This window comes from Microcebus murinus, chromosome 2, assembly GCF_040939455.1.
Source record: "Microcebus murinus isolate Inina chromosome 2, M.murinus_Inina_mat1.0, whole genome shotgun sequence".
Classification (NCBI taxonomy): Eukaryota; Metazoa; Chordata; class Mammalia; order Primates; family Cheirogaleidae; genus Microcebus; species Microcebus murinus.
In genome coordinates, this window is record NC_134105.1 from 71,880,590 (window position 1) to 71,896,857 (window position 16,268).

General features: G+C 37.6%; 1 protein-coding gene across 1 annotated transcript in view; it reads left to right on the forward strand.

The window, feature by feature from the left end:
- LRRC8C (leucine rich repeat containing 8 VRAC subunit C) overlaps positions 1-13,415 on the forward strand; it is an 80,479-nt gene extending 67,064 nt beyond the window's left edge. The window contains exon 3 of the mRNA XM_012790850.3: positions 6,483-13,415. Within this exon, the coding sequence (XP_012646304.1) occupies positions 6,483-8,756 (2,274 nt within the window). The 3' untranslated portion in view covers positions 8,757-13,415. The remainder of the gene's footprint in view (positions 1-6,482) is intronic.
- Positions 13,416-16,268: the final 2,853 nt, after the last annotated feature.

Below are 16,268 nucleotides of genomic sequence, written 5' to 3' on the forward strand. Positions count from 1 at the left end.
ACTCACTCTAGCCTGGACAACAAAGCGAGACTCTGTCTCAAAAAGCAAAAAAAAAAAAAAAAAAAAAAAAAAAAGATGATATAACATGAAAATACCATAATAAAAGCTGGTGGAGCAATGTTAATATTAGACATCATTTGACCCTCCCATCTTCAAGAATGCACTCTTTATCTCAACAAGGTATATATTTGAATTTTAAAACATGCATAGATTCTTGTAACCACCACCACAAACAGGATACAGAACAATCTCAGTACCCCAAGGGTTAAATACTGGGGGGAAATTACTATCTCATGCTGATTTTGCAGGGAACACCCCAACCATTAACCTCTGATCTGTTCTATTAATATGTCCCTATCTGTTCTCTGTCCTGTTTTTCAGAATGCCATGTAAAATCAGATAGTGTATAATCTTTTCAGACTGACATGTTTTTTAATAGCAAAATTGCCTATGTCCACATCATCATGGGAATGTCTTTAGTAAATTATAGCACATCTATAACGTGTGATTCCCTGGCACTGAGAATGAAGTAGATCTCAAGGTGCCAATGTGTTAACGTCTCCAAGACATACTACGAAAGTGAAAAACTCAAGGTGCAGGAACAATACATATAGTAAGATCCCATTTGTTTACATAAATGTGTGTAAATGAACAGATAAACATCTGCAACAGTATATACAAACTTATTGGGGCCCAAGGGAATGGCAGTGGAATAGGGAAAGGGAGGACTCTATCTTCTATGTTAAAAAGAAAAGACAGGGCCAGGCGCAGTGGCTCAAGCCTGTAATCCCAGCACTTTGGGAGGCCGAGGAGGGGAAAATCACTTGATCCCTGGAAATGGAGATCAACCTGAGCAACATAACAAGATCCCATCTCTACAAAAAATTTAAAAAATTAGCCAGGGGTGGTGGTGGTCACCTGTAGTCCCAGCTACTCAGGAGGCTGAGGCAGGGGGATCACTTGAGCCTAGGAGTTCAAGACTTCTTCACTCCCACCTGGGTGAAATTTTGAATTTGAAATTTGGATTTGAAATTCGAAATTTGAATTTTTCCTTGAGATTTCCCCTGAAAACACATCCCCCACCCATAAAAAGTAAAAGCAAGAAATTCAGTTTATTTCATTGACCTTAGAATGGAAGGTCTTCAAGATCCTTTTTTTCTTTTTGAAAACAGCTATATGTTTTCTCAGCATGATTATATGCAGATGAGAATTCAAGAATCTAATTTTTTTTTTTTTTTTGAGACAGAGTCTCACTCTGTTGCCTGGGCTAGAGCACCGTGGCGTCAGCCTAGCTCACAGAAACCTCAAACTCTCGGGCTCAGGCGATCCTCTTGCCTCAGCCTCCTGAGTAGCTGAGACTACAGGCATGTGCCACCATGCCCGGCTATTTTTTCCTATATGTTTTTAGTTGGCCAATTAATTTCTTTCTATTTATAGTAGAGACGGGGTCTCGCTCTTGTTCCTTGAGTGATCCTCCCACCTCGGCTTCCCAGAGTGCTAGGATTGCAGGCATGAACCACTGCACCCGGCCCAAGAATTTAAATTTTAGTGAGCCCATTTCTCCAATGCCTGCATCTCTTGGTTTTCTTCTCCTGAAGTAGTACGTAGATATTAATTACCACAGTCATGGAACGATTTTACATGAACATTTTTTTTCTCCAGGGACTTTTAACTGGAAAGCCTTGAGGAGCATTTTATATACTTTTGTCCCCTAGATATCCTTCCTAAAGATCTAGAGGCTGTCAGGTCAAATCCTAATTCAGTGCCCCCTCTCCCAGTTTTGTCAAATTCCTGTAAGGGTTAGGTTCTCATGGTCCCAGTTTCTGTTTCCATGGCAATTGTGTAGATTATAGATTTTTATCTGTCCCAAGCAATCTCTCCCTGTCTGTATAACTTTGATCCAAGCATAAAATTTGCTGTGATTTCTACAAAATTCATACATAAAAGGGATAGTGTGTTGGGGTGTGTATGTGTACTAAAAGTCTGAGAAAGATTGAATAGTATTTGCATCTCAAAATAGAAATAATGAGCATACACTCCAGCCACCTATTGTGTTGCTTGACCTACTTTTCTTCTTCCATTTGAGCCCCTTTGCTCTCCTAATTCGTCTCCTCCTATTTCTGAGCCCATTCGTCTCAACACGAGTAAGACTGAACCATCTCTTCGTACCTTGGCTTCACCTGACCCGTGCTCTCAGTGCCTCCTCGTCCTCTGTGTCCCTCTCCTCCTCCTTTCCACACTCACTCAGACGTTTTCCTTACCATAAATGATTTCACTGTAAGAAGAATTCTCGTATCAGCTTTTAGGGTATTAACTTTTTCTCACATTAATGTGTTTTGAATCAGGTTCTCTTATTCATTTTAATTTAAAATCTTTTTTTCTCTTCTCTCCTTCCCCCAATTTCTTTGCCCACCTTCTCTCCCCGCTTCTACACAAACACACCGTGTGCTCTGTTCTGAAGCCTCTTTCCTCCAAAGGCAGTCTGAGGGTTGCCTCTAGGAGAAAATGGTAGAATTTCCTTATGTTGTGACGTGTGTGAGTGTGTGTGTGTGTGTGTGAGAGAGAGAGAGAGACAGAGAGAGAGAGACAGAGACAGAGACAGAGGGACAGAGAGAGAAAGAGCATGCTCGGCATGCTCGTGCTGCTGGGGATGACCTGAGCCTCAGGGCTCTGTGGAGCTGGGTGGGGTTGGGGGCGCCCACACCTCAAGCACTCTCTCTTAGTCTTTCACCAGCAGCCTGGAACCCTACAACCGAAATTTGTTTTGCAGCCTTTCTTTAAGGCTTCATTTGCACCTTGAACTTTAAATGACTGGGTAAAGGTAAAGAGAAGTGAAGTGTAGGTTTAACTAGGCAAACTTCTCAAAAGGGCAGAAAAGATGAAACAAGAACTTCCAAGTTCTTATAGGCTGCTGTTATTTACAAAGATGGGGCAAAAATACTCTTTACCTTTAAAAAAAAAAAGAGGAATAAGAAGAAGCCTGTCTGCCTTCTTTTTCTTTCAGAGTATACCTTTGAAAATACTGATCCTTCTCTGGGTTCTTCCCAATGTTGCAATGTTCAGAAACACTGTTTCTATTTTTTTTCCTGTCTCCCCAGAACATGAAGAAACACTATTTCTATTAAACATGGAGGATAAGTTCCCCTCTCCTGTAGCTATTTTACTGTTTTAAATCTTCATACTGTTTACTGTTGGGCTCCTTAACCTGGAGGTTTCTTTTTGTAGTCCTGTTGTCTACTACAACCTGTAGTCCAGGTTGTCTTAGACAACCCGGTCTCACATTCTTCTGGAATATTCTACTTGGAGCTACCGCTCTGCTGGAGTCTTTTTATGATATGTTCTCTCAGCAACATCAGCTACTGTTCTTCATGACTAAATTCCAGTATTTTTTTTCCTACTCAGTGCTTATTTCTGAGTGATGAACAGCTTTTGGAAAATAGATAGCTGTCTTTATCCTCCTGAGATTTGAGTAGGCACATTTCAGAAACCTTATCTTCATAAAGACTGAAAGAGAAACATAAAATCAGAAGACTGAAAGGAACTTCTGGAGACTGTGTACTCCCCTCCTACACTGGGAGGAGGAGCACGGCCACCCTAGCAGAATCTTGGTGAAACGAGAAGAATGGGGGAGGGGGAGGAGTGGAAGAACACTAAGCCAGAAACAAATGGCAGGTTTCAGTTCCTGTTCTGCCATTCCTAGCTATGTGAACTTGGGCAGGTCATTTAAGTTTTCTCAACTTTGGTCACTTTCTTCTGCAGAATGGAGAGAATGTGACCTACCAACCCAGCATGGCAGACCTCAGACAATCAGATGTTTTTGTGTAAAATATAAAAAGGTACACCTAACTGTGTGTTCACACACAGCTGAGTGAGAGGTGCACAAGCTAGATTTCAACTTACAACTTGCACCTGGGCACCCTGGCACAGTGCATAACCTGAAATCCTATACAGCAGCCAAGCTCCCAAAGTTTACCCTCCCCTGCCACTAGGAGCAAGCCTGGGGGAGGAGCTAGGAAAAGGGACAGTACTGGGGCCCCAGAGACTTAGCACTTTAAGAAGGTGCCTGCCTTTTTACCTTCTAATTAATCTTGCTTTTATACTTATTCCTCTGTACTTTCATCACATCATTAACAATGTCATATTAATATATTAGTTTAAAGGTATCACCTTGGGGAATGTGCTCATGGAAGCACATTCCTTTTCCCTGCTGGTCTCTGGCCTCCACCCTGTGCCTACTTCACAGGTTGTTGAAGCATTAAATTAAACCATGAATGGGAAAGCACCTGGAACATGATCCCAAACACTGAAGGTCTTAGTTGCTTCTCTTTTCCGTTCCTTCAGGATATTCTGGCATTTTTCTGGGCTTTCTCCTACTGTTTGCTATTCCAGAGGTTTCCAAAGTAGAGTGCTCAACCCCAAGAAATATGACAGATGCTCCATTGAAATGTGAGATAAAAATGAAAATTTTATTTAGATTTGTTTTAAACTTACAAAGGAAATTGCTTTTCTAATATTTGACATATTGATTGATAAGGATATATAGTAATTATAAGTAGACACACATATACTAGGTGGACATACTCAACCTTTTTTCTCTGATATAGGTAAGTAATAAAAATGTTTGAAGACCACAGTCAGTTCTCACATCTCTGTACCCTCTAAATAAAATTTGTTGTTCTTCCCTGAACTCTTTTTATTTAAATAGCAAGTAGTTTCCCCTGATTTATCTTCCAGGACAGAGCTTTATAAATCTTGGAGTGAAACATTCTCTCCTCACCTAACCTTGTGTCTTGTTATCTGCATAGGACATGGGAAACAGCAAACTTTTTCCCTAAGATATGACTTATTTGTGTAAAATAATTTATTACTGAGGATAAAGTCAAATTGGTATCCTTTTCGTTTAATGCTAGACACTCAGTAAAATAAAATAAGAATGTGGGCTCTGGGTCCAGGTGGTCCTGGGATGGATGACATTAGGCAAGTGACTTAACCTGGGTCCATGCCTCAGTCTCCTTTCGTCTGTAAAATGGGAATAAAATAATAAGAATATTAATAAGAATTAAGATAGCAATTAAAAGAATCAGTACCCGTGACATTATGACAATAGGGTCAGTTTCATATTAAGCACAACAGAAGTTTACTGCTGGCATCACTCTAATCACCATCTTCATCTCTAGGAGAGGTGTCTTTCACCTCCAGACCGATACAACCAAACTGGAAGGAATAGTGGCAGTTCTGGATTCATTCACTCTGTCAACAAATATATACTGGTGGTCTCTCATGTACTAGGCACTTTACAAAGTGTTGGATGGTTCATTGCATTGTCAGCCTTGTTCTTCTATGTGGTGGGTTGCTAGTTCCCTTGTTACCCACTTATGGTCACATTACCTACCATGCATAGCAGTCTACTTTGCAATGGGTTCCATTTCTACTTCTACAGTCAGTGTAAAGGGCTTTGATGTTGCAAAATCATTAAACCATTTGCTGTTGCAGAATCACCAAACACTATGGATTTCCAGCCATTTGACATTTTAAGGTACAAATAGGCTTTCCCTGCGTTATTAATTCCACATGTCATTGCTGTATATTCCTTGGTTATTATCCTTCCATTGAACTGTTTGTTTATTGTTCATATAGTTTCACTTACATGGGCCCCCTCTTGGGCATGATTCCTTCAGGTTGATTCAAGATATATTCTGCCTCATTCTACCTCATCTTCAGAGAGGGTACATTTTCTCCTTCCCAAATTGCAATCTTATGAGTCTGCTAGACATTACTGTGGCTTAATATTCTTTTCAACAAATCAAAGCATTGGTAGAAGGATAGTGGTTCTCAGTGTAATATATTGTGTGCAAGCTAGCAAATTTAGAAATAATTATTTTACTTTTAAATACTATATTTTCTCTCTCTTTCTGAGAAATGTTTTTTCTGAAAGCTTAATAAAATTCCCATTACATTAAAGCCATTCATGTTGATTTATACATATATTCTGGATATGGGTAGGAAGAGATGGGAAAACAATAAAGACAGGATTTTCTTTCAAATTTCTTCCTTCCAATCCTTTTACTTCTCATATATAAACTGCTATAATCTTGGGGGACATGCAACTCAAAGTTTGAGTCTGATAAGGTGATATACTTCCCAGACCAATAACTGATTCTTCCAGGCTCCAGTGAGACAAGAAATGCTATTTTCAAAAAACCCATAAATGTTCTGTAAATATTTACTTTGTTGTGAATTGTTCTATGACCTGACAAAACTGCTGTTTTATGTCATAACTTAGACATGATGAAGAAAGTCAGATATTTCATTTTTCCAGCACAGGGGCTAAGAATAAAATCTTGGTGCTGGAATTGAACATTGTATTTTCCAGGCAAAGGAAATGGACATTTATTGGATGTTATTGCTGCTTTCTTTGCACTAATGACATTATGAAAGCTCTTTGAGTAATATAATTTGAAAATATTATTTCTGTGTTTCAGGTCATGCAAGACAAGATAATCTGCCTCCCGAAAAGAGTGCAGCCTGCTCAGAACCACTCTTCCATTTCGAACGTGTCTCAAGCAGTTGCCAGTACCACCCCACTGCCTCCACCTAAACCGTCTCCTACTAACCCCGTCACTGTGGAAATGAAAGGACTGAAGACAGATTTGGACCTTCAACAGTACAGTTTTATAAACCAGATGTGTTACGAGCGAGCCCTCCACTGGTATGCCAAGTACTTCCCTTACCTTGTTCTCATCCATACCTTGGTCTTCATGCTCTGCAGTAACTTTTGGTTTAAATTCCCTGGTTCCAGCTCCAAAATAGAACACTTCATCTCCATCCTGGGGAAGTGTTTTGACTCTCCTTGGACCACACGGGCTTTATCTGAAGTGTCCGGGGAGGACTCAGAAGAAAAGGACAATAGGAAGAACAACATGAGCAAGTCCAACACCATCCAGTCTGGTCCAGAAGGCAGCCTAGTCAACTCTCAGTCTCTAAAGTCAATTCCTGAGAAGTTTGTGGTTGACAAATCCACTGCGGGGGCTCTGGATAAAAAGGAAGGTGAGCAAGCAAAGGCCTTATTTGAGAAGGTGAAGAAGTTCAGGCTGCATGTAGAAGAAGGTGATATTCTATATGCCATGTATGTTCGACAGACTGTACTTAAGGTTATCAAATTCCTAATCATAATTGCATACAATAGTGCTCTGGTTCCTGAAGTCCAATTTACAGTGGACTGTAATGTTGACATTCAGGACATGACTGGATATAAAAACTTTTCCTGCAATCATACCATGGCACATTTGTTCTCAAAACTCTCATTTTGCTACCTGTGCTTTGTGAGTATCTATGGATTGACGTGCCTTTATACCTTGTACTGGCTGTTCTACCGTTCTCTAAGGGAATATTCTTTTGAGTATGTCCGGCAGGAGACTGGGATTGATGATATTCCAGATGTGAAAAATGACTTTGCTTTTATGCTTCATATGATAGATCAATATGACCCTCTCTATTCCAAGAGATTTGCAGTGTTCCTATCTGAAGTCAGTGAAAATAAATTAAAGCAGCTGAACTTAAATAATGAGTGGACTCCTGATAAACTGAGGCAGAAGCTACAGACAAATGCCCATAATCGACTGGAATTGCCTCTTATCATGCTCTCTGGCCTTCCAGACACTGTTTTTGAAATCACAGAGTTGCAGTCTCTAAAACTTGAAATCATTAAGAACGTAATGATACCAGCCACCATCGCGCAACTAGACAATCTCCAAGAGCTCTCCCTACACCAGTGCTCTGTCAAAATCCACAGTGCAGCTCTCTCTTTCCTGAAGGAAAACCTCAAAGTCTTGAGCGTCAAGTTTGATGACATGAGGGAGCTGCCCCCCTGGATGTACGGACTGCGGAATCTGGAAGAGCTCTACTTGGTTGGCTCTCTGAGTCATGACATTTCCAAAAACATCACCCTTGAGTCTCTGCGGGATCTCAAAAGCCTTAAAATTCTTTCTATCAAAAGCAACGTTTCCAAAATCCCTCAGGCAGTGGTTGATGTTTCCAGCCATCTCCAGAAGATGTGCATACATAATGATGGCACCAAGCTGGTTATGCTCAACAACTTAAAGAAAATGACCAATCTGACAGAGCTGGAACTGGTCCACTGTGACCTGGAGCGCATTCCTCACGCTGTTTTTAGCCTGCTCAGCCTCCAGGAATTGGACCTGAAGGAAAACAATCTGAAATCTATAGAAGAAATTGTTAGCTTTCAGCACTTGAGGAAGTTGACAGTGCTAAAACTGTGGCATAACAGCATCACCTACATCCCAGAGCATATAAAGAAACTCACCAGCCTGGAACGTCTGTCCTTTAGTCATAATAAAATAGAGGTGCTGCCTTCCCACCTCTTCCTATGCAACAAGATCCGCTACTTGGACTTATCCTACAATGACATTCGATTTATCCCACCTGAAATCGGAGTTCTACAAAGTTTACAGTATTTTTCCATCACTTGTAACAAAGTGGAAAGCCTTCCTGATGAACTCTACTTCTGCAAGAAACTTAAAACTCTGAAGATTGGGAAAAACAGCCTATCTGTACTTTCACCGAAAATTGGAAATTTACTATCTCTTTCCTACTTGGATGTAAAAGGCAATCACTTTGAAATCCTCCCTCCTGAACTGGGCGACTGTCGGGCTCTGAAGAGAGCTGGTTTAGTTGTGGAAGACGCCCTGTTTGAAACTCTGCCTTCTGACGTCCGGGAGCAAATGAAAACAGAATAACTTATTTTTCGTTAAAGTTTGACTGAAACACGCTTCTACCAAATACAGTATGAATAATTAGGTAGTCTTAATGCCTTTCCTATTTTATTTTTATTTTTTTTCTTTTTCACACAAAACAAAATGTACACAAAGATTGAGTAAGGAGTATGTATATTTTAATAAAAATTTAATTGTATTTTTTCAATATTAATATTTTAAAGTTTTATTTGTCTTGGAACCTAATGTATCTATTATTGTTTTCTACTGATAGAAACAGACGGTTCCATCTGTTTTTAGTTTTTGTTTGTTTTTCAGTTCATTCTTGTGAAAGGGAGGGAATTATAAGTTGCATGCTTTTGGCATTTTTTTTAAATAGAGGGAGATATTTTGCCAGGGTCATTTTTAGCTTGTTTACACCTGTGTAGGGTCCTCATTTTTGTGTTTTCATTGTGTGTATACCAAGGAATCTGTGCTAGTTGTTTTAATACCAGCTGCCTTCTTTACTGGCCAAGTCCTTCATTCTATAAAAAACACTTCTCTGGAGTATAACTTCACATAAGTGCATTGTCACAGAGTATTATTTCTGAATTTTCCCCGTGCCTCCAACAGAACCGTAAATTGTGTCATATCATATACCTGACATCTATAGTTATCCTTTAGGCAAGGCTTTTGTAATTGGGTGAAGAAAGTAATCTTTAGTGGTTGGCATGCTAGAATTGGTCATTTATAATTTAACTGATTAGCATTTTTACCAATATTTTTTAAATATTTCAAAACTAAACACAGAGGCCCTCCCCTCCCCTTAATCTCAATACTGCTATGTGGTACTGGTGCATGACCTTAGAGAACTTAGATTTATTTTAATATTCCAGCAGGTAATTAAATTTAAAAATCATAGAATTAGAAGCCTGTTTTTGAGTAATTTAATCATATTTGATATCTTGATATGTGGATGCATCAGATGGAAAAAATTTCACTACTAAAGTGCCCTGTCAAAGAGCTGGTGTGCTCCAGTGGGGCCCTCTCCCTTGCTCAGGGCACTAGGGCAGTGTTAATCTATTCAAATTCTGCCTGCTGCACAAAATAATACACTTACGTATACAGTCAGCCCTCATATCCATGGGTTCCCCATATGGGGAGTCCACTAACTATGGATCAAAAATATTCTAAGAGAAAATTTACGTCTGTACTGAACGTGTGCAGACTTTCTTATCTTTTTATTATTCCCTAAATACTGCAATGTAACAATTATTTGCATAGCATTTACATTGCACTAGGTATTATAAGCAATCTAGAGATGATTTAAAGTATACGAGAGGATATGCGTAGGTTATATGCAAATACTACACCATTTTGTTATCAGTGGCTTGAGCATCCTCAGATTTTGGTGTCTGAGAAGGTCCTGGAACCAATTCCCCAGGGATACTGAGGAACAACTGTATATTAATTGGTTTCCGTCAAGCCTGCCCTTGCTGTGAATGCTAGTGGTTCAAGCACAGGTACTCTATCTGCTATCTGGCTTAACACACATATCTCATCTAAAATGGCTCTGTTAAGTTTTTTTTTTTAAGTGTGAATAAATTGCTAAGTCATGTTACATAGCAATAATTTTTGCCTGATTGTTAGCAGAGCTTTTACTTACCTGTGTACTTAAAATCCAACATAGTATAGGCTCTTGGGCAAAATATTTCACTGACTATTAGATAGAACAGGAAAAATGAAATACACTACTTGTGCCCTCTATCCAGGACCAGCGCTACTGATTATAGGAAGGTTGTTTTATGTACCAAATTCACAGGGACCATTTTCTGAGCCCTAGACTGATCTAAGAAAGTTCTGTGTGACTTAACAATGAAAGAAAGTAGGAAGATAATTTGGGATTTCAAAGTGCTGTTTTTAAGAATTGTTCCCTGAACCTGGTAAATTTGCCCAGTGCTACTTTGAGTCATATACAGAAATCAACTATGGGAACTGTGTGCCTCAATTTTGTTTTAAGTTTTAAGATACATAATGGAGTGAAGGATTATGGAAAGAGCTGCTTTTCATTTGTTTCTTAATATAATCATATAAACCAAAGTACTTCACAGTTTCTGCACTATGTTAAAGTTTTAGAATGATGATTTTGTATAGCTGATTTATTTAGACCTGCAACTGAAATAATGTTTGAAAGAGTGTCATGGTTATAGTTCTTGTATGATAAAATATTTAATTCCAGAATATTGCTGGGATCCTGAGTATGAACAATGGGTTGTATTTAGAAACGTAGCCCTGTTTTAAACAATTTGTTGGCAGATCACCATGTTTGAGCATGGCAGAAATATTTAATACCCTGTTGAAAGGTGAGCTTAGATAACTGCTGGAAACACACTGGGTGCACTATTTTTCTGGATAAAATTTATAGTTATTTTCTATTTCACCCTTCAAATGGGATCTATTCAGGTTAAAAATTATATTTATGCTGAAGTCTTTATCTGGTGTTAACTAATAATCTCATATGGGCTCATAACTGAAATAAATCACTAATAATTCATTTTTATCACTTATAACAATTTGCTCAAAATTACAAAAGAATTTGATTTGTTTTTTAATGATTTTGCAGGCTGACCCCAACCTCAGTTTTGATAACATCCAGTAAATCAGTATAGTTTTATGACTTTATGTTTTAACTAAGAAGGAAAATCATAGATGTTCTTATTAGGTTTTATAAAAATTTGAAAGTCTCAAACTTAACTTTGAGTCTGCATTTTCTGACTCTGGCCCTTTTTAATATTGTAAGTTTTTGTTCACTTTGGTAAGTAAAAAGCATTCAATTACTATTTAGCCTTTAAATGGGAAACTCAGGTAAATGAACTTCTGACTTTTCTAAAGTTCTTTAACTGATCAACTCAGAGTAGAGGGGTAATTACCTAATCACTTTCTGTATTTTATAAGCACTCTTGCTAAAAAGGAACAACTAGCTCTATTTCTCTAATCTCTGTAGGATGCATGAGAAACTGCTTATGTAAATATAAAAGCACTGTATGTAATCTTAACTCCTGTGGCTGCTTGGAGCTCATGATGGGTGAGCTTTTGGTCAGCTTTAAAGGTTAAGCACAGAGCAAACAATTGTTTGCTAATGATCTAGTCGAGAGAGAGCATGTAAGTATATTCCAATGGAACTCACCTAAGAAGACCACACTTCAGAAAGCGATTGCATTTTCTTGTTATGTGCTGGGTTTTGTTTTACTTTGTTTTGACATAGCACCTGTAATGCAAAGATTCTTGATATTAATACAATGAAATCTGTTATTTACAATCATAAATTTTTCTTATTGTTCACCCACCTCTTTCCCTGACATTGTATTTCCCAGCTATTTTAATGGATTCTAGCAATTTACATGGCATCTTATGTGGCAGGCACTTTTTCAGAAAGGCTTAGAAAATATACCTGGTAGGAGTTTTTTTCATTTAAAGGTGCCTGTTTACCTGGCTCTCAGGTCATCTTTGTGGAAAGGGGCTTAAACAGCCTGGAATATTCTTTGAGTGGCTTGAAGTAAGGGAAGTTCCAAGTTCTTTCAATATGCTATTTCATGATTTCTGATATTAAGAAAGAGAAAACAAAACCTTTATATTTGTTGTTAACATTTCCACCAAGAGGGTTTCTGTTGCTTATTTTTGACTATAAGAAAAATCCATTGTTTAAGTAGAGAATATTTTACTCTCTAATCTAATTTCATGTAAAATACCTGATCAATAGTAATAATATGTTTATTTAAACAGTGAACATTCATGATCCATCATTATGAAAACTGTTAGTGTACTTAGTAGTGAACAAATAAGATAAATTCAATATAATTCCAGTTGTTTGTGGAGATTAAATTAAGATGCAGTTAACATCCTCATCCTCCTATGAATCCTGAACATGATAATGCTTTTCAAACAATTCACATTTTTGGTAGGATCTTAATAACTCAGGATAGGGTTCCATACCTCAAATTAGCAAAACAGTATAGTTATTAGTGAGGAGACTGCCTAAAGGATCTAGAAGATTTTCTCATCTTTTCTTGTCTATTTAGAAACATTGTAAGGAAACTTGGATAGTCCTCACCAGACCTGCCATGATTTTTCAGATTTGGGCCTCAGTGACATGCTTCTGTTACGGTTTCTTGCCACCCTTCCTAACTAGGTATCCAATCTTATTCCATCTTCCCAGAGTTATTTGCTGGTAAAGGTAGCATCCTTAAGTTCATTTGGAGGAGATAGAGGAGTGTTTTCCCCTGCCTCAAAGAATATTTTTTAATCAGAAGACCCTGAAAGGAGTATAAAACTTTGGACAACTTAATTTCTTGGCCATGTTAATTAACAGTTCCTAGGCATTGTTTTTAATATCGTGTGCCATTTGCATCTTTCTTCTGAATGTCTTTCTCTCTCCTACCTTCTTCTGCCTCTTTAATGGAATATTTTTATTGGAGTTGGAACTCCATGCCTTATGTGCTCCCTCAGTTTTCTTTTTGCCACTTGTTTACTCTCACTGTTTGTATGTGTTCAGATTGTGTCAAATGCTGGCAAACCTCTAAGATTGTTAAGAAAATGCTTAAAAGTTGATTTGTCATAGTGCAAATTCATAATAAAATGTCTTAATGTTATTTGGCCATGTAGTACATAGGAACAGAAAAATAAAGTCATTTTTGTAACTTAAAATTGATATTTGTGCCTTTCTTACTCATTTTTAAAAATCTTATTTATCTTTTGCATTTCTTAAACTATCACTAAGTCCCACTAGGCTCTGCAGGAAATAGCCTACATGCATTCTTTCACTTTGTGTTGAGTTAATTTCTGTAATTGTGACTAATTATTTCCTTCCTTAATTCAATGTACTGTATCTACCTAAGGTGCCCCTGGAGTTTCATTTGGGTAATTAGTGCTTTAATATGTAATCTGGAGTGCAATGTCTGCATTTGCCAGATCAGTTTGTAAAATGGCTGTCCAGCTCAGCTTTCAGTAAATACTCTTACGGTAATGACTGTGGTTACTTAAAGGAATCAGAATGGTCCTGCATGGGTAGGCAGGCTCCCCTAATTAACCACATTCACTCTAGGCTTTGGGAAGCCTCTACAAGAAAACTTCATGTACCACTTAAGCATAAGAAAATTGCAATTCATAATTTTCAAAGCTAAATTGTCACTTTACATATTTTTCTAATAGTGGTTATTTTACTGATAGTCAATTCTCTAGAGAAGGATGATTGAGATGAGGAAGGATTGTGAGTGTGATGGGAGAGGTCATGTGAATGTGTGTGAGAAATGTAGACAAGATTATGTTAGAGCTCTGGAGAAATTTTGGAGACAAGCTCTGGGGAATGCAATAGATTAGAGCATCTGGTGATATCATATGAGGAAAAGACTGCCCACTGCCACCTTCCATTGTCTCATCTTCCAGTCCTTTCATTCATACAGAATATTGAGATAAACTCTGAAATTAACTAAATTGATTCTGTTATTTGTTATTGTTGGTTAGTAAGATAAGCATTTTGTTTGATGCACAAGATGGAAATCATTAAAGTTAGTTTGCAACTTAGTACAATGATAGCACAAGACCTGCATTTTTTCTTTAATTTAAATTTGAATGTCATCCTAAATATCCAATTAGGAAAAAAATGAAAAGCTGTTCATTAGCCACATTATTTTGTGTGGAGCTGTGTGTAAATCCTTGAATACAGGTTATACTTTAGATTTCTTATTTAAACACCTTTGAACACAGCAAGTTGCAAATAAACATATGATCAGGAATGTTATAAGTGACAGATAATTTTCAAAGTATGAATATTTTATATGTAAGATGGGTAACAATATTATCAAACATCTAAACCAATTTGGCCATTCAGATTATTTTGATTCAGGGATTTTTCTGTTATAATGTTTACAAACAAGTAGAGGGTGGACCTTTTTTTTGAGACTTTGCCCATGCTAGTGTGCCATGGCGTCAGCCTAGCCCACAGCAACCTCAGACTCCTGGGCTCTAATCATACTCCTGCCTCAGCCTCCAAAGTAGCTAGGACTACAGATGCACAACACCACACCCAGCTAATTTTTTCTGTTTTCAGTAGAGATGGGGCCTCACTGTTGCTCAGGCTGGTCTTGAACTTCTGACCTCAAGTGATCCTCCTGCCTCAGCCTCCCAGAGTGCTAGGATTACAGGTCTGAGCCACTGTGCCCAGCCAGAGGATGGCCCTTCTCTTGTTTATTTTTTTAATCCTTTAAGGAATTAATTTTATTTCAACTCAAGTTACATCTAGACATATACCATTTTTAAAAAGTATTTGGTCCAATTCTTATTACAAGTCTCAGATAATATAGATATTGGAGAAAATGACACAAAAGAAGCAACCTGTAGGTTTTACATGTTTTATCTCCTCCATAGTTCTGTTAATAAAAAAAAAATCAATTTTCCAGAAGTGATTCTGAAATGGCAAAAAAATAATTATAACATTTCTTCACTTTGGGAATTGGAAAGGTTCTTGAGATTCCACTGTAATTTCACAGACTATGTGTGATAATTTTGTTAAAATCATACTCTAAGTAACATTTGGACAGCTTTGAACATCTTTCTTAGATTGATTTAATCCAAGAATATTTAAAACCAAAGCAAAGACATGAAGATGAACTCACTGTGTATTTGAGGAATAAATGTTTATGAAACAGTTGATGAGTCTCATTTGTGCCTGTTGAGTTGTATGTATAAATTATATTTCTTAGTGATTTAAGTTTCTTTATGAAAAGTACTCAATGGAGTAGCCAAGTTCAACAAAAATCTGAAAGGCCATGTACAACAATGATCTCTAAATGGAAACCAGATTTTATTTCTTGGGGGCAGGGCTTTTCTGTAAGCCTTTCTAACATATCAATTTGTTAAAAATTAGAAGACTATTTTTCCTTAACTCTCCCCCTGTTCTAGCCTCTGGTGCTGTGACTCATAAACTTTCCTGGTAGTTACACTCTGAGCCTTAACAATATCAGCATGCTAACAGATTTAGTAGTTTTATGCTTCCAGAAACAAAGACAGGATGTTGACAGCCTTTATTTTAGTGCGGAAGTATTTTAAATGAATTCATACTTGTGAAATTAAAAACTAGAGATTCAGTTTCAGTCAAAAAAGTTCAATCTAAACATTTAGCTACATAGATATTTTAAGTCCAGGTAATCTCTCAGAGAAACTGCATTCATGTCAAATGAGAAAGACAAAAATGCCAATGGGATTAAATACCTGATTTATGTTTTAAAAGGCTATTATTTATTGGGAGTAGTAGTAGGAGCATGGAGCTTAATAGGCAGCCTCTTGCTAAAGGATGCTTAATGTACTTTCTAAAATTCAGGATGGTGGAAAGTAATTTGGGGATATCTCAAAGAACTAAAAATAGAAATACTGTTTTATCCAACAATCCCACTACTAGGCATCTACTGAAAAGAAAAAAAGACATGCTTTAATAAAGACACCTGCACTCAGATGTTTATGGCAGCACAATTCACAATTGCAAAGATGTGGAAACAACCCAAG